Genomic DNA, 19,769 nt, shown 5'->3' with positions numbered 1-19,769 from the left:
AAGCACATCAGCGTCATTGCACGCCAGCGTGTTTCACAACAACATTTATAAGGTGTCCAGCTGGGGACCTGCACCTCGAGGGGAACTTGGAGGCGAGTGCAAGGTAACGTTGCGCAGCACTCACAAGAGTTGCCCTTTGGACCTCAAGGTTGAGGTGCCGCGCACTCAGAAGAGGGGCACAGCCAGGTCACTTCTTCCCGGCTGGCTGACAGTGCAAGGGCTGCCCTGTGGTTGAGGCGAGTTGGGGGGGGGGGGCAAGAGCTGAACTGCAGTTGAGGTGGGTTTTGTGGGGGCGGGGAGCAAGTGCTGCTCTGTGGTGCACAAGCACATGCGGGTGGGAGGGAAGTGGCCACGCATTAGGGAAACCTTCTATAAAGTGACCACTCATCGCAGCTAAGGCAGTTCAGGAGTAGCCATATTGACGTGCTTAGAGTCAGGCCTCTAGCTTATTTTCCCACTCAAGCAAAGCAGAGGCTTGAAAGTGCCACCAAATGCTCCAGAGTTCTTCAGCCCTTACGCACAGATGGCAATCTAATGAGTGTTTTAGTGGATTACAGAACATTTGGGCGACTGCGTATGTCGTACAATCTTCTGCGAAGCTGTTCATGGAACAGGCACTGGTGGAGGCGCTCAGAGCCCCTTGCCAAGAGAAGCTCTTAGAACGCCCATGCTAACCCATGCGCCTCTCTCTTTCCTCCTGCAGGAGGAGTACATCAGGATCATGGAGCCTGGTGACCTAGCTGTATGCCTCATGGCTTACAGAGAGCAGAGATGAAGAGGTAGAGAGCAACGGAGGCACCTGGCTGGGTAGAAGAAGGAGTAGCACCCACAGGAAGAAGGGGCGGCCGGGGTTCCCACTCAAGCCGCTGAAAAGCCACAGTGAGCCGTTGCTGGCCGTCGCCTAGCTAGACCCAAGATCAATAAACGTCACCTTTCATTCCTGCAGATGACCGAGAACCAGTGTCACCGAAGACTGCGCCGAAGAACTGGTCAGTCACATATGCCACCTGCCGCAGGATTTGGCGTCATGGGGACATGGAGGGCATCCACTGCCAGTGGCCATGAAAGTGACTGTGGCATTCAATTTTTATGCCGGTGGCTCCTTTCAGAGTTCCAAAGGTGACCTCTGTGGGAGCTCACAAGCCTCCAGCCACAAATGCATCCATGAGGTCACGGATGGCATCTTCACAACGGCACAATACTTTGTGCATATCGCCCGGGACCAGGAAAGCCAGGATGCAACAGCGATTCGATTTGCCCAGATATCAGGTTTCCCACAGGTGTAGGATGCCATAGACTGCACTCATATGGCACTCAGATCTCCATGGCAACAAGTGGTCAACTATGTTAATCTCAAGGGTTTACACTGAGACACCTGCCTTTATCTGGTGCAAGAATTAAGGTTTCACATCAGAGTGACACAAACACTGCTCATCATAACAAGGAGCCATAGGCAAGGAGACATTCTTGTGAGTTTATTTACATTAGTAAACATTATGTACAAGTGATTAACAGTCCTGCCCAGGTTGTTCAACTACGTTTTCTTAGCCTTCCTAACCCTGCCGCTACATCTTGGTGCTCCCACGACATCCACAGTGGAGGTTGACGCAGCCTCCTGACTGCTATGCCCTGTCTGTGATGACCTTTGGAGATCTGAAGGGCCCTGACTTGCTGTATGGCAGTGGCAACCTCCTCGGCCTGTGGAGCTGGAGCTGCTGGTGTCACAGAAGAGGGGATTCGAATAGGCTGAACATTCCCAGAGTCACCTGGGTGGACAACCCCGGATTGTGCACCTGCTGATCCTCCTTTCTATGGGTGCCCGAGGGCCCCTGGCTGACTCCTTGAGGGGACGGGTAGCTGGAGTGAGATCAAGCTGCCGTGCAACCCTCTCACATTGTCATTGTTGGAGGTCAACTATGGCGTCAGTGATGGAGTTCAGCCATGCAGGACTAATGTCCTGGACCAAGATCTCCATGTTGACTCGGTGTGTTGGCATGCTGGCTATCACCTCAGATTGAAGGCAGTCGAACTCCTTCATCATGCCTTGCAATCTGAGGAGTGCAGCAGACATCCCTTCTTGATGTTCCCGGGTTTGCCTTTGCAGCTCCGGCAACTGAAGTATGACCAAGTCCAGAGGCTCATCATCTGACTTGGACTCAGCAGGTTTCTGGCCTCTGGCAGTCCACTGAGCGCCGGACACCTGGGAAATCCCTGCTGCAGATAAGATTGTGCTCACCAGATTGTGATCCCGAGGCTACTCTAGTACTAGGTCCCACCGAAGTGTGCCTCTCTGTGCTGGTGGAGGGTGTGGGTGAGCGCTGTGACAGGTCTTCAATTGGAGTTTAGGCAAATTCCTCTTCCGAGCTGTCTTCGGGGCTTGAGTCATGGACCTGGGTCGTGAACTCCCTCAGCTGTTTCCCAGATGTACCTGCGAAAGCAAGGAGAGATAATTAGTGCAGGAGAGTGGCCTGTGAAACAGGACACATCACTCACAGCATGATTGTCTGATGGATGTTGCACTGCTGGATCCATATTTGTTAGAGCACTGTTGACCTCACCGTCAGCACAGGAACAGTCCAGGTCTTTACCAACCAGCTGGATGATTCTATTTTCTATTTCCACGAGGACCTTGATTTCAGGTACCAGTCTGCAACCCCTTTCTTTTGTTGTGTGCCAGCTTGTCCTGCAAGAAGACAGATGGAAAGAGTGTAAGCAGGACACCTGCCAGGCCAGATGATAAGTATTTTGGCATGTGTGGGTGGTGAGTGGTCCCATGAATGAGATGAGGACAAGGAAGGTGAGTGTGAGAGAGAACTGGCAGAGTGAGATCCCTGTGGATGTGTGATGTGTTTGTGAGTGCGAGAGTTGAGAGTAATGAGAAGAATAGCTTACCTTGGCGGAATGGAGGAAATCATTCATCCTCTTTTGGTGCTGCATGGCTTCCTCTTTTGCAGGGTGTTGGCACTGACCACTGCTGCCACCAATTTGGCTTGGGAGGCAGTGATGTTGCTGCCCCTCCTGCGGGGGTAGAGGGCATCATGGCGGGCCTCCACGGCATCCAAAAGGCATTCCAGGGATGCATCATTAAATTAGGGGCCTGCAGTCTTCTTGCCTTTTGGGGACATGTCTTCTGTGCAGCAGTCCTGGGCTGGAAGCACCGAGAGGCATGCGCACGGCTGCTCTTTAAATATGGCACCCGACGTGATGAAGCAGCGAGGTGATGACATGGTGGGCAAATGAGAGCCTGCCCGCCATCAAAACGACGTGTTTCCCCGGAATGCATGATTAATGAGGCAGGTTTGGGACGATATGGTGTGAAAAGCCACCATTGGGCTAGTGGGTAAAACATTCTATTCCCAACCCGCCACCGCACTTAGTGCAAATCTGGGACAATTCTGCCCGAAGAGTTACAGAAGTGGGGAAGCTAAAGCTAACATGCACATCACACAGGGTTGCAAATTAAGGCACAAGAAGCACCTTGGTGTTGTAGTACAGAAATCTCTGGTATTTCATAACCAGAGCCACATGGTTATTTCAAAAACAGATGGGCCATTAGGATGTCAGGATGATCAGACACAAAACAAAAAAAAACTTATAGGTGCTGTTTACTAGGCCTCATTTAGAATAGTGTCCAGCTTTATTTCTCGAATAGGTAATCTAAGCTCTGGAAAAGTTTCAGGGGATGGACTCTAGATTGATATCTTGTTCAAAGGCCACTGGTTACATTAATTGGTTTCGGGAGCTACTCTAGAAAAGCATGGACTTCTTGAAAATTTGATTTTGCTCTTTCAATCATAAAAGGATTGGATGGACTCCATATTGACTGTCTATTTGTGTCAGAGAGGTAAGGAATCTCTTGCAAATCTCCATCGTTTTCTGAACCAGAAAATGACCTAGGTCTGAATCTTCTGGTCGGGGTGTGGGGGTGGGCCCTGCTCGCCGACATGCAAAATGTCGCGTGGTGACATCTGGCGTGCGTCCCAATGTCACCGCACATCATTCAGATCTTCAGTTCGGCGGGTGCACACCGGAGTTGGCTGCACGCCCACTGAACTGTCAAAGGCCTATTAAGGCCGTTAATAATCTAATTAAGCTGGTTGTCTGGGATGCCCATCCAACCTTAAGGCCCGATTCTCTCTCCTCCCCCTGCCCACATAGAGAGTGCTCAGCGTTTCTGGGTGCATGTCACGCTGAGCAGGCCTTGATTGGCCCGCCCGCATAAAATGCAGCATGCAGCTGATCATGGGCAGCGGTCGGCTGCGCGCCCGCCCACGCCCGCTCCCGCTCAGCCCCGCTGACGGGGAGGAAGTTCTCCCCCTGGAGTTGGAAGGTTCTTCACTCAAAGAGGAAAATTCCATCCCATACTTCCAAAATCCCAAATTTTTCCCTAGCATCCACAGGTTTAGCCTTTCCCATTACAAAAGACAATAATTACATTGAAACTGCAACTGTGGAGGGATAATGGCATTTTAAAGGCTTTGTTTTGTTTCATTGAACTGTTGCGCACAGCTGCATAACTTTGCACCGCTCTTTTTTCAAAATACTTTTGCTTATTACTTAGAGGCTCTTAGCTTCATTTAGAGGTTTCACTAAAGGCTGCTTCTTGTCTGGGATATTTTAGCAGTAATGAAGAGGAAGGCTGTAAAATTGCTTTCCCAATGAGAATTCCTCTCTTTAAAATTTATTTCTTGGTGTAGAAGACTAGAAAGATGAGCAGGTACCCTAGGAAGCCAGGTTCCTGAAGCAGCACTGCAAAGGATCAAAACTCTGCTATACAAACTCAGCACCTGGGTGGATAGACCCTGAAGATTCTATTTCAATATTTTCCTGGAATTATGTGCAAAGAAGCAGGTTTGCCCCACCATCCTGCAAAGGGATCTGCAAACTTGACCTTATGTGGTCATTAAACTACTTGCTACAATGGATGAAAGTCCTGAGAATTGCCAAACATATGACTGTGTTTCACATGGTTCTGGCTGCTGCGTTGACAGGTCTCGAGGCACCCATTCCAATCATTCCACCCATCCTATGTCTAATTTGACTTTGTAAATTTCTGACATGACCCTTGGAAAATGTGAACGCTTTCTTCTTATTGGTTCATATTGCAGCCATATCATGACAATGCTGTGTTACGATCTCCGTAGAGACCCATAACTTGTAAAAAGAAATTTGAACTTCCAGTTAATAGCTGATTTCACATTTTTAAAACTTTTACAGTAACAAAAGACTAAAAGCATTATTGGCTAAACACTAATTTTTGTTGGCAACTTATATCTTAAACCACAAAACAAAACATTCCCCTTTTTCTTTTCACACAACTGAAAACATGCTTCACAGATATACTTTATACATCCTTTAAGTAGGTAGTCAATTCTTCTGGAAGGAGGCTAAGATGATCCTTAGCTCATGAGGGTTCTTCTTCTTTCTCAGCCTGGGAACTTTGAATCTCAGAACTGTCTTTCACGGTGTGTCTTTTTCCCTGGAGATTCTTCCACTAGTACAAGCTAGGCTAATCTTCCAGCCTTGTTTAAGTTCCACATGAATTCAGTCTTTTCAATCTGAGCGAGAGTTCCCACCTGCATTCCTGCCTAGTGAGCCATAGCATCTTGCTGCTTATAGCTGTTCTCCCTCTTCCGGATCCTGGCAGACTAAACTTGTATGTGAATTTTTTAGGAATATCTTAGACCCTTCCCCTCTCAAAAGCTATCTCCATAGCCATTCACCGTCATGAATCACATGAGCCTTGTATCCAGCTAGGCATGCTGATTAACTATCCTTGAGACCCCAAATCTTTTTTATCTTCGAAGCAAATGGACAGTTTAAAACACAACTGACATTCTCAACATTTTTCTGGGACTTTGGAGACCCACAGTCTATCTGCTGTTAGCACACAGGCTGCTGCCATTGTCTTCCAGTGTAAACACCTTGCACTTTCTTCCCAGTAAAACAATCTGCCCCTTTTAATCTCCAACAATCAAACTACCCAGCCTTATTGTCAGGCAAGCTTCAGAAATAGGTCACATGACCATCTCCATTTTACCTTGAATTAAAGACACAGCTCCATAACATAACGATCTTATAAACCTCATAATTATAACAGCTGCATGCTGGTACTGCTTTAAGAGCAATCCAGCTTTAAACTCAGTATTTTTACTTTCACAAAGGCTTTCTGAGTTTACCAAAAGCCCTACCAGCTTACCCACCCCACAGCCACCCACATCACTTTTTAGCTGCTTCAGACTTACTGGGTCTTCCCACATAACTACAATTGCTGACAAGGCATGTGCCTTTGTCCCACTCAGCAATGTTATAATCAGCTGTCCTTGCAATTACTGATAGATTGGTGTTAGGGCCATTGAGCATGTGAAAATCCTGCTCTGCTCCACTTCTGTCAGCAGATAATGGAACTCAGAATTTCAGGGCCAAATTCTTGAGTGTAGCTTGACAGCAAAGAAAGTTGGCTAACTTGAGCAGCTCTACCAGAACCCAATTTAAGGGGATAGCAAAACTAGGCCCAATCACCATATGATCAGACAATAGTGATTGTCTACATTGCTTGAAACATTTAGATAGAAATGGAGTGAAGTTCCGGCCTGAAATTAAAGTACTATACGCTGGGTTATTGAACTTACAAATTGTAAGGATATGTGATATCCCATTAAGGTAAGCTGTGCTGTAATTTTCTGAGTGCCTAACACACGTCATGTGCAGCACAGTGATCAATCTTTTAACAGAGTTATTGTTAAGTAACATTGCCACCACATGGGTCTTAAATCAGCTGATGGTAAGAAAAACACTAATAGCCACAGGGAAGCAAAGTAGCCTGGTAGATTATCGTATCTGATTGTATTTGAGGGAGGCTGGGATGCAAAATGAGATTCCTAAATTCCAAATTTCGCACTGACTGTTCAGACCAACTTTCCAACTTTTTCTTTCCGATAGTAATGACAATAAAAATCTATCATGGCTAAATCCAGGCACATAGTTAAATACTCATATATCCTGGCCATTGCCAGAAAAGAAAAATTATTCAAAACAGATGGGTAGATTAATTGCCATAGTGACGCATTACAAATCCACTAACAGAATATTCTAGGCCTAAATTTAGATGAAAAAAACACATTTAAGCTATTTTTGTCTTTTGCTGTGAATTTTCAGTATTTTTTGTTTTATTTTTAAATCCAGGACTATTTATTTTTGCATTTGGTAGTTTCTGATATTCCTGTGAAACAGTAATTATAGCATTCTTTTATCGGGCCATCATAGAAATATCTTTATATGCTACCAAAATGTTTTTTTATTAAGGATGCTGAATGCATGCAAATACAGAAACTATAATTTCAATGAAAATATGCATCACAACAGTATCTGTTATTCTTGGATTACTAAAGCATTCGTTAGATTTAGTTGCCATCTACAACTATTTTTTATTCAGGAAATGTAAAATGATATTTCTGAGCACTTGCATTACCTGTTTGAATACAAATGGCAGCTTCACTTTGTGTCTTCAGTTGCTTGTAGATTTTATGAGCAACATATCCTCTCCAGGCTAAAAAGAAACAAATAAATGATGAGCTAGGGATTGGAAAGAATAAATTGTGTACAGTATAATGCAAAATTATTAAAGACACAGTCTCCCTTTGGCTGGCCAGTGATCTGCCAGGATTCATACAAAAGCTACAAGATTTAATTGAAAAAGGGATATTTTTTTCTCTACAAAGCAATTTTTATTCCTGGGGAAAAGTGAATTGATTTTGTAGTCTGTTTACTTAAAATGTACCGTAGATCGCAGCACATAAGTTGACCAGCGTCTTTCCAACCCCACTGACGTATACGTCAACCCCCGTTTTCAGCCATGACATCATTATGACACAGCAGACGGTAAAGGCTGAATTGTTCAAATCCCAGAGGGAAACTTGAAACAACTGTCATAACCCATTTCTGCAATTTGTATGTTTCAAGGTGCAGGCTTTGAATTCAGTAGTTATAAGATCACCGAGTCTCAAGAGGTTTTCATTACAAAACTAAACATTTATTAATACAAGAAATATTGTAAGCACATACATCTACAAAATTACTATTAGAATAACTACAAAAATCCCTTAATTAATCTGACTGTCAGTTACAGTTACACAAGGCAACTGTAAATCTCAGTGATTTAAACAGACACCTGGCAAACTACTCCCTGGACAGTCGCATTCAAAATGAGTTTCTTTCAGCTCTGGGTCCTTGCAGGCAGCAGCTTGAAGCTTACAAGCTGAAGACTTCTCACACTTGTTGAATCTTAAAATGCCTCCCTTCACACAATCTCCTTTCTCCTTTATACATATCTTTCTCTCTGAATGTAAAATTTCCATTGTATCACTAGGCTTTTAACTTTACCTCTTCTAACAATAACATTGTTTCATCCCACCAATTTTATTAGTAAGCTGAAAAAAACCCACTTTGCTTGGCATCTTCCAGCTAAGTGTAAGATTTCACCTACAGTCTTGAATGGTTTCTTTTAACAAATGCAAATTTACACTTTACCTTCTACCCTCCTTACGTTTACCTAATTAACATCTCAAACCTACTACACATCAAAGCACCCAGACTAGCTGGTTTTAATCCAATTAAGACATCACACATACACACATAGGCACAGACACCACTAAACTCTATCTTAAAATAATTTTCAATAACATTTATTGACATTATGTCTTCTTGACATCCCCGTCCTTATCGAAAAATGAACCATCATAATTCTAAAAGATGGCTTCATTTTTTATTAACCCATTTTACACTATCTCCTGTACTTATTACACTATTACATTACCAGATGCATGCATTAACGTAATATATACAAATCCTTGGTATCAGCAGAAATCATTCCAGTTTAATGTCAAGATTTTAAAATGTCTAATTTTCCCTTTAAGCTTCAAACTCTTGATAACACATCTGCAAATAGATTTTCTCTACCAGCAACATGTATAATCTGTAGATTAAATAGTTGTAGTAATAAGCTCCATCTGAATAGCCTTGCACTTTTGTCTCGAAATTTGTCCAGAAACTTTAAAGGATTGTGGTCTGTATAAACAATTGTTTCTGACGAATTGTTTGCCACATAGCATGGCAGCATTTTGAAATCTAACACCAAACCTACGTCCCTTTTTAAATCATCGGATATCTTCTCTGTTGTGCATTCAACTTCTGTGAAAAATACGCTATCAGTTTTTCAATTTCAATGTCATCTTCTTGTAACAATATGGCCCCAATTCCTACATCGCTTGTGTCAATGGCCAACTTAAATTGCTTAGCGTAATTGGGTACTGCCAAAACTGGTGTCGTAGTTAATACAGTTTTCAAACTATCAAATGCCTTCTGACTCTCCAGTGTTCATTGAAAATTTTTGTTCTTTTTTAATAGTTCAGTCAGTGGAGCAACCACACTGCTAAAATTTGGTACAAATTTCTGGTAAAACCCAAAAATCTCAAAACTTCTTCGATAATGGTACTTGCCAATATCCTTTTAGCAAGTTAATCTTTGTGATAAATTTTGATCGTCCCACTTTCTCATTACAATACCCCAACCGTGGTATAGGATAAGAATCTGCTTTTGTCATCGCATTCACTTTCGATAGTCCACACACTGTCTTTGTGTTCCATTCGGTTTCGGTACCAATACAACAAGCGAACTCCAGTTACTGCAACTAAACTCAATGATATCATTTTGAAGCATGAAATCAATTTAGTTCCGTACTTCTGATAACTTTGCCAGATTTAGTCTACAAGGATGTTGCCTTATCGAAGATGAAACTGCTACAGAGACATCATGTATAGCAAAATCTGTCCTCCCCAACTTATTTCCAGAAATAGCTTTGTGTGACTGCAATAGCTTTTCCAAATCACTTTGACACGTGTCTGGAAGGTAATTCAATATTACATTTAGGTTTTCAAGTACCCCCTCATTATCCAATTTGATTAGAGGAAAATTAATTTCAGAGTCCTGCACTTCTGCCTCTTTCTCATTATCTACCACCATTAATACCTCTTTTTGTTCCTCTTCCCTGTCAAAGTGCTTTTTAAGCATATTCACACGACATACCCTCTGCTTCTTTCTTCTATCTGAAGTATTTATTAAATAATTTACTTCACTCAATTTATTTTCAATCCTGTCAGGCCCACTAAACCTCACTTTTAATGAGTCACCCAGAACTAACGCTTTCTCCAGCAATAAAACTGCGAGCTTTAACTTTCCTGTCTGCTTTCACTTTCATCACTTGCTGTGATATCTTTAAATGTTCCCTAGCCAACTCACATGCTCTGACTAATCTCTCTCTGAAGCTTGATACATAATCCAGGAGAGTAGTTTCTGGATTTTGTCCCACCAATTTCTCATGAATCAATTTCAGTGGTCCCCTTACCTCATGACCATAACTAGTTCAAAAGGACTAAAAGCAGTCAATGCATTAGGAGCACCCCTAATATCAAAATACAAGAATGGAACTCCCCACCCCAATCCTGTGGATAACCCTGACAGTACGCTCTCATCATAGTTTTTAAAGTTTGATGCCATCTTTCCAAAGCTCCTTGTGGCTCCGGATGATAAGCTGTTGACTTAAACTGTTTTATCTCCAAACTGTTCATTACTTCCTTAAACAGATGTGACACGAAATTTGAACCCTGGTTCAATTGTATTTCTTTAGGTAAACCATATCTTGTAAAAATTTAGTTAACTCTTCCACAATCTTCTTAGTTGTAATATTTCTTAAAGGCGTTGCTTCAGGAAACCTGGTAGACATATCCATTATTGTCAGTAAGTACTGATTTCCACTTTTAGTTTTAGGGAGGGATCCTACACAATCAATCATGACCCTAGTAAAAGGTTCTTCAAATGCTGGGTATTAGGATTAAAGGTGCCAGCTTAATCACTGCTTGTGGTTTCCCCATTGCCTGACATATGTAACATGTTCAACAGAATTTGACTACATCCCTATGCAATCCTGGCCAATAAAAATGTTTCTGTATTTTTGCCTATGTCTTTCTAATTCCTAAATATTCCCCCATTGGAATTTCATGAGCAATCTTCAGAATCTCATTTCTATACATTAATGGGATAACAATCTGATGTACCTCCGTCCAGCTTTCATTTGCTGAAGCATGATCTGGCCTCCATTTTCTCAGTAAAATATCACCCTTAAGGTAATAACATTCTGGAATACATTTTGCCTCTGTTTCTGAGTAAGCTGTTTGATATGACTGTTTTAATTGCAAATCCTTTTGCGGCAACTCAATTAACTGCCTTGAGTCAAACACTTCAGCTGATTGGTCCTCTCCTGTGTCTTTCTGAACAATGTTATTAAACATAGTGCCTGCTAATTGGATTTCAACAGCTTCTTCCTATGTTTGAACTGCCTATCCTTCTTGTTTTTCTTGCTTCAACTTGTGTGCCTGTGATCATGCAATCTGGAAACAATCCAGGATGTTCCTCTTGTAACACCTCTGTTGAAAACAGTTCTACAGGCATCACCCACATTTATGATCCAGCTATATCATTACCCAGAATAAACTGAACCCCTGCAACGGGCAAGTTTTCCACAACCCCCAATAGTCACTTCACCAGTTTTCCACTTATCTTTTAAATTTACCTTCCACAAAGGAATAGGTTTAGCATCTCCAAGAACCCCACTTATCATCACCCGTTCCTGCAATACTCCCTCTGAGCAGCACATATCACTACCCCACAATATTAAGGATTGACTAGCCCCTGTGTCTCTTAAAATTTTGGCCTCTTTACCTACTCCACCCTGTACACATGGAAAGAATTTCCCTTCACAGACAAAATCTTTAAACATTTCTGCAACCTACTCCTCACAATTCTCTTGGGTAAACTGTGAACACATTCCCACTTCTTTACCTATCACTGATTCTTCCTGTTTTAATTGTACACAAGCCACTGGTTTCTCCAGTGCCTGAACCTCAGAACCCACAGTACTTTTACTTCCAGAACTTTTCTGCACCCCAATAATTCCAACAGATTTCCCCTGTAATTTCCAACACACTGACTTTGTGTGCCCCACTTTATTACAATGAAAACACCTCAACTTTCGAATGTCACTACTACCCTCAGCACCTTCCTTTTTATTCAGAAAAAAAAAACTTCCTGGGAATTTCTAGCTTCCTTCTCTTCCCTGACTACCCACCTTCTTTTCGTCTTCCCATTTTCTATCCTTTTTGGATTTAAATGGGTGACAAAAAAAGGTTTAGCTCTATGCACTAACTCACAATCATGAGCTATCTCTGCTGCTTGCCTTACAGAATCAACCCTCTGTTCCTCCACATGAGTTCTCACTACCAAAGGAATTGAATCTTTAAATTCTTCCAAAAGAATTACTTTTCTAAGAGCTGCAAAAGTTGTCTCTATTTTAATGCCCGTATCCACCGGGCAAAATTACTTTGTTTTACTCTCTCAAACTCAATATAAGGTTGCCAAGGTTGTTTTCTCATATTCCTAAATTTCTGCTTGGTGCTGCAGGAACCAACTCATATGCACTCAAAATAGCCTTTTTCACCATATTGTAATTCATCGATACTTTTTCAGACAGTGAAGCATATATAAAAACAAAAAGCTAAAAGCTACTGCGGATGCTGGAAATCCAAAACAAAATAAAAACAGAATTACCTGGAAAAACTCAGCAAGTCTGGCAGCATCGGCGGAGAAGAAATCAGTCAACGTTTCGAGCCCTCATGGCCCTTCAGCAGAACTGAAGCATAGTTTCAACAAGGGAGAAATATAAATTGGTTTAAGGTGGGTGGGGGGGAAGAGACACATTGAGGGTGTGGTGTGAGCAGATAATCAAAAGATGTCAGAGACAAAAGGGTCAAAGAGGTGTTGAAGGTGGTGGTCTTTGTCTGAGAAAAGTGCTAATTAAGAATGCAAGACAGGATATTCAAAGTACAGCTCTAGTGGGGGTGGGGTGGAAAGACTAAAGGTTTTAGTTTTAGATTTAAAAATAATGGAAATAGGTGGGGAAAGAAGAATCTATATAAATTATTGAAAAAAAAGGCGGGTGGGGGGGGGGAAAAGAAACGGGGTGGGGATGGGGGGAGGGGGGTTTAAGATCTAAAGTTGTTGAATTCAATATTCAGCCCAGAAGGCTGTAAAGTGCCTAGTCGGAAGATGAGGTGCTGTTCCTCCAGTTTGCGTTGGGCTTCACTGGAACAATGCAGCAAGCCAAGGACAGACATGTGGGCAAGAGAACAGGGTGGAGTGTTAAAATGGCAAGCGACAGGGAGGTTTGGGTCTTTCTTGCGGACAGACCGCAGGTGTTCCGCAAAACGGTCGCCCAGTTTGCGTTTGGTCTCTCCAATGTAGAGGAGACCGCATTGGGAGCAACGAATGCAGTAGACTAAGTTAGGGGAAATGCAAGTGAAATGCTGCTTCACTTGAAAGGAGTGTTTGGGCCCTTGGACGGTGAGGAGAGAGGAAGTGAAGGGGCAGGTGTTGCATCTTCTGCGTGGGCATGGGGAGGTGCCATAAGTGGGGGTTGAGGAGTAGGGGGTGATGGAGGAGTGGACCAGGGTGTCCCGGAGGGAACGATCCCTACGGAATGCCGTCAAGGGGGGTGAAGGGAAGATGTGTTTGGTGGTGGCATCATGCTGGAGTTGGCGGAAATGGCGGAGGATGATCCTTTGAATGCGGAGGCTGGTGGGGTGATAAGTGAGGACAAGGGGGACCCTATCATGTTTCTGGGAAGGAGGAGAAGGCGTGAGGGAGGATGCGCGGGATATGGGCCGGACACGGTTGAGGGCCCTGTCAACGACCGTGGATGGAAAACCCGGGTTAAGGAAGAAGGAGGACATGTCAGAGGAGCTGTTTTTGAAGGTAGCGTCATCAGAACAGAACAGCATATACCTTGAGCGCTCTACCCACCAACCTGGATTGTAACAATCATGTCCAGTTCTCCTGTGGCCATTTCATCTGTTTAACTATCTTCTCAAATGAAATAAAGAATGCTTCAATATCTTTTTCCTCAAACTTTGGAAAAGCTTGTACAAATTTAAACATCTTCCCACTGGGTTCTACTCTAGAAATAAGTCCTTCTTCACCTCCTGGCGTCTATTTTTAACTGCCAACATTTTCAGTTTGAATTCTTTTCTCTTTCCTTCTTCTCTATCTTCACAATTTCTAACTCCCTTTCCTGTTTGCTTTCTCTCTCCTGCCTTTCTGCCAGTTCCCTTTGGGATGCCCTTTCTCTTACCTTTTCTTAAAATTCAATTGTTTTGATTTGCAACTGAATTTGAGCCCATTCCAATGAACCACCCCTTGGAGAACTCTGTCTCTCAGGTATTCCTTCCAATTTCAAGTGCTGTGCTATTACTTCAATCACGTCTGATTTCCTAGCCCCCGCAGGTAACCCCGATTGTAATTTATTCAGCAACTCTGTTAACTTACTCTTGGATATTTTTTGTAACCCAATCAGTGTTATATCTTCTACTCCCAGACAAGTTTTAGCAAATACCAAAGCCAATTTGCAGTCTCACCACTTGAAAAAGAATCTCACGAACACCTGAATTCAAAGTGCTTCTTGTACTTGTAACCTTAAGATTCACCAATTCAATAAAAATCAAGTAATTACGAATATATCCCACAAAGAGCCCCCAATTATTATGACAAAGCCGATGGTAAAGGCTGAGTTGTTTAAACTCAGAGAGAAACTTGAAACAACTGTCATAGCCCATTTTTGCATTTGTATGTTTTGAGATGCAGGCTTTGAATTCAGTAGTAATAAGACCACCGAGTCTCAAGAGGTTTTCTTTACAAATAAATTAAACATTTATTAATACAAGAAATATTGTAAACACATACATATGTCTACAAAATTACTACTATAATAACTACAAAACCCCCTAATTAATCTGACTCTCAGTTATGCCCTCATTAAGGCAACAGTAAATCTTATAAATTTAAACAGACACCTGGCAAAGCACACCCTGGACAGTCACATTCAAAATGAGTTTCTTTCAGCTCTGGGTCCTTGCAGGCAGCAGCTTGAAGCTTACAAGCTGAGGACTTCTCACACTGGTTGAATCTTAAAATGCCTCCCTTACACACAATCTCCTTTCTCCTTTATACATATCTTTCTCTTTGAATGTAAAATTTCCATTGTATCACTAGGCTTTTAACTTTACCTCTTATAATAATAACATTGTTTCATCCCACCAATTTTATTAGTAAGCTGAAAACAAATAAACACGCTTGGCGCCATCTAGCTAGGTGTAAGATTTCACCCAGTCTTGTATGGTTTCTTTTAACAAATGCATCAAAGCACCCAGTCTAACTGGCTTTAATCCAATTAAGACATACACACGTAGATACAGATATCAATAAACTCTATTTTAAAATAGTTTCCAATAACATTATTGACATTATTATAGCATCTTAACAACATGCTATACTCGCCTTAGTAGTCAGCCTCAATTTTTCATCTCACAAATAGATGTTCTACTTCTTTTAAGGCAACAGTAAGACACATAGGCCAGAAACATCCCCCCAGTGGGGAGGTTCTGTGGGGGCGGGCGCGAAGCCAATTGACACCTCCGATCGAGGTTGCGCTGCCATTTCATGTGGGCGGTCCAATTAAGACCCGCTCATCGTGATGCTCACCTAGAAGTGCTGAGCAGGTGGGGGGGGGGGGGGGGGGGTGGAGGATTCCCTGAGTGGTTCCCTGAGCTCTTTCGTGCATGTGCGCGAAAGAGTGCAGAGATCTCCCTGAGGCACCTGGATTTGTTTCAGTCTTTAAGTTCAAAATAAAGGATTTTAAAGCTTTTAAAACGTGTCCCCTCATGTGACACTATCACCTGAGCTGGGACATGTCAAAGAGTAAATGTATTAAATTTTAAAACAGTTCATGATGAGGTTTCATGAAAAATGAGAAGGCCACCTGGGCTCTTTGCCTGCCTGCCAGCCTTAAGGTTGGACGGGCAGCTCATTAAATTGAGTTAATTAATTTTTAACAGGCCTTAATAGGCCTTTGACAGTTTGGCGGGCACGCAGCCAACTTGGCTGCGCGCCCGCTGAACTGACGATCTAAATGACGCGCAGTGATGTCGGGACGCAGGCCAGACGTCACCGTGCATCATTTTATGCATCGGCGAGCGGGCCCCTCCTCCCAACAGGAAAATACTGCCCATAGATTTTAAAAGACCCAGGCAAGGTGACACACAATACCCTGAACCAGCTGAATTCCAAGTGAGTTTTCTAAACTTCAGTTCTTTGAAGGCAGCAACTTGAAGCGTAGATGCTGAAGGCTTTTCACACTTGTTAGATCTTAAAATGCCGAACCTTACACACAGCCTTCACTCCTTCATACATATTTTCCCCTTTGAATGCAAATTCCCATTGTTTCACTATGTCTTTGGACTTTACCTTTCTGATCATAAAAATTTAGCATAGTACCCATTTTACCAGTAATCTTTGGAAAAATAAACACACTATTTGTGAACTTCACCTGGCTAGGTGACACATTTCACTCTATCTTTTGAAAACAATCTAGTCTGGTTTATTTTAAATGCAAATGTCCCTTTACCTCTATATTTACCTACTTAACATTTCAATCTTAGCTTCTCTTTTAATACATCAAAGCCTTCAGACCAGCTGCCTTTAATCCAATTAAGTCTCTCACACACACACACACACACACAAACACACACACACACACACACGTAGACACTATTTTACAATAAATTCCAATAACATTATGAGAATTATTATATCTTCCTGACAGCCATACAAAACAGACCGTGCATGGTGAACAAGAAAGAGAACTGAATCTTCAAACAAAACGAACGAAGTATGAAGCTGGTTTCAAGCTAAAAGATGTAACATTTGCTAACTTGTCAAATAACTGTGCTGCAGGAATTTGGTATTTGTGAAAAACCTGTGTGAGAATGAAAGGGGGAATCCATCCTGAAGATGCCCAGCTGGACCAGATGGACCAGCCTGATCTTGAGAAGCATGTACTGCAAAGATCTAGTTCATAATTCATATGTTTTAGAAGATAACTTTTAGTTTTAGGAATTAAAGTTTTAACTGCAGAAAAATGGGGGCATCTGGTTAAGAAATTAGTAGTGAATGCAATTCAAACATGCCTAAGTTTAATTAACCTCTGTTTATCTTATAAGGTCAGAGCAGGAAAAAAACTTAAACAATGGGTGATCCATTTTTGGACCTCTGGGTGGAGTCAAGGTGTCTACTGTTTTCACAAGAGGAGAAGCTAAAACCTGGCAATTCTGGAAAAGACAGCCATAAACTCCATTAGCAATATCAATTATTCATATGGGTTGCAGAATCAAAGGGTAGCCTTGTAGATAAAATAATTCATTTCCATTTCTAGTTGAATCATCCCAAGTCATGCCACATTGCCATAGAGATAGTGATTCAGGGTGGGTTAGAAGGTTCTTTCATTTAATTTATCCGTGTGCTTGCTAGCAGAAGCAGGCAGTTCAGTTTGAGTTTGTGAGGGAAAGGCAATTGGAAGATTTGCTCTAGCCAGCAGCTAGTGGAAGAAATCTACACTGGTCCTCACAGAACCTTGTGGCAGAAATAGGTTAACAGTGAGAGCTTGCAAAGCAGTTGGATATCTACTGGCAACCCGAACAAGGAATTGAGGCATCCACAGTCATGCGGTCGGAAAAGTAAAAGCAGGAGGGTTGCATAGTCAAAAAGCTAATGGAAGGACCCCCATAGAGTCTTACCTCGGAGGAATAGCTGGAATACTAAAGATAATTAAAGTGAATTCTGGAGGGCTGCGGCATTCCTTTTGGGTTTGTATAAAGGAAAAGTGAATGAATTTTCAAGATTTCATAAGAAAGGAACTCTTGGGGGGAAGTAAAAATAGAAGTGAGCTTACAGCATAAATCTTTATAGCTATAGTGTTGTTAGCTATGCTTGCGGTTTAATTTCTCTTTATATATACAATAAAGTTTGTTTTTGTTTAAAAATGTGAAATCTTGTGGCATAATTCTGTTGGTTAATGGCTGGGTATTCAGATTTCTTCTTTAAATATCAACAGTCCCTCTATGAATTGTAACACATATATTGGAATCGGCTCTCGAAAATCAACAGAATGGTTACACTTTATGGAAGAAAAATGTCTAATGTTGTGGAGAAGACCAAGATCACTCAGAGAATACCAAACGACCTCAATGCCAAAATTACCAGTTTCCAGCGATTCATCATCAGACAGTGGCAAAAACATGAGTGTCGATAATGCCACATCGGCAACACGGATGAAATGCTCATGAATTTTGATTTTCCCAGTAACTGAACTGTGGAGTGGAAAGGTTCGAAAACAGTCCTAGTGAAAGCCACAGGACATGAGAAGACACGGTTCATGGTGTCATTGGCCTGCATGGCCAATGGAACAAAATTAAAGCTGATGGTAATTTTTAAACATAAAACTATGCCAAAAATCAAGTTCCCTCCAGGAGTTTTTGTGCATGTTCGTGACAATGGTTAGTTGGATGAGGATGGTGTGATGTTGTGGATTAATAATGTATGGAATAGGTGTCTTGGTGGTTTATGCAGAGAATGCAATTTATTTATGTGGGCCATGTTCAAATCCCATATAACCGATGGAACCAAGGGGCGCCTGTGAAAAAATAACATCAAAGTTGCAGGGAGTCTAACATCTGTAGTTCAACCTTTAGATGTTTGCCTTAACAAGCCATTCAAGAATCATGTTCATGCTGAATGGAATAGATGGATGGTTTACGGAGAAAAATCTTCACCTGTGCTCTGCTGACCCATTTTATGTTTTGTGTGGTTTTGTCATCAAATTGTGAGATGCTATTAATACACAATGTATCATCAGAATGTTCAAAAATTGTAGAATATCCAATTTAATATATAGAGAGGAAAATGATTTGTTGAGGATGGAATGATTGTGAAACAGAAGGCGCCATATCTGATCCAGAGTGGGATCATTACAATGATGCCATAGCCAAAGTGACTCAGAATGAAGTTGATGAGCTCTTTGCGTCATGCCAAAGACAATGAATTTGACGGCTTTTAAAATGCTTGTGGTTAAAGATATCTTTGTAGAATTCATTCATTCAATAAAACAAGCCACATTAATTTAATGTGAATTACCAGTGTTTTCTTTCACATTTCAAAATAGCGAACCAACCACACTGGCGGTTCACATTTTATACTTAAGTGTATAAGGCGACTCCCATTTTTGGAAAGATTTTTGGAGGTGTCAAAGGTCGACTTACATGCTGCAATCTATGGTATACAATTTCTTAAATGTCTTGGATGTGCAACCAATATGTATGTTCAAGTTCACCTGTCCCTCCAATTTCTCGGGCTCAATAAACATGCATCTTTTACACATCACTAGCATCTCTGTTTTTATGGGCATTTACAAATCTTTCAACTTGCTGATTTTTACAAGCAATATTAGGCTTAATTGATAAAGGATAAATTTGTCCCTCTCAGATATTTCCTTCAAGTAGATCATTTGGGGGTGTTAATTTGATCTGGGAGCATTCAAATGATTTTGCCAGTAGTTGGTACTGTCATCAAAAACTGGATGGGAGATCAGTGGATGCAGGTACACTGTAAATCATTCAGCATGATTCTTATGCCTGTTTATCTTCAATTCTGGATTGGCTGACCTGGGACCAAGACAGTTGTGGGACTGATATTAATTATCTGATGCATTGTATAATTTGCAGCTGTGTGGCACAAAATGCTGTTTTATATATATTAGTATAATCATACACTCA

The 19,769-nt window shown here is 41.9% G+C and overlaps 1 protein-coding gene across 11 annotated transcripts in view; it reads right to left on the bottom strand.

Annotated features, from left to right (window-relative positions):
* The window catches only part of myo3b (myosin IIIB), a 655,750-nt gene that overhangs the window by 138,615 nt on the left and 497,366 nt on the right, over positions 1-19,769 (bottom strand). For all 11 annotated transcript variants that reach the window (XR_013577968.1, XR_013577969.1, XM_078552132.1 and 8 more), the window contains one exon: positions 7,472-7,549. Coding sequence is in view for 9 of the 11 variants with exons in the window: in XM_078552132.1 (XP_078408258.1) it covers positions 7,472-7,549 (78 nt within the window). In the remaining 2 variants the exon portion in view is untranslated. The remainder of the gene's footprint in view (positions 1-7,471; positions 7,550-19,769) is intronic.

Source organism: Cetorhinus maximus, chromosome 11 (genome assembly GCF_964194155.1).
Source record: "Cetorhinus maximus chromosome 11, sCetMax3.hap1.1, whole genome shotgun sequence".
Classification (NCBI taxonomy): domain Eukaryota; kingdom Metazoa; phylum Chordata; class Chondrichthyes; order Lamniformes; family Cetorhinidae; genus Cetorhinus; species Cetorhinus maximus.
Note: the sequence above shows the minus strand (reverse complement) of the source record. Positions and strands in the feature narration are given on the sequence as shown.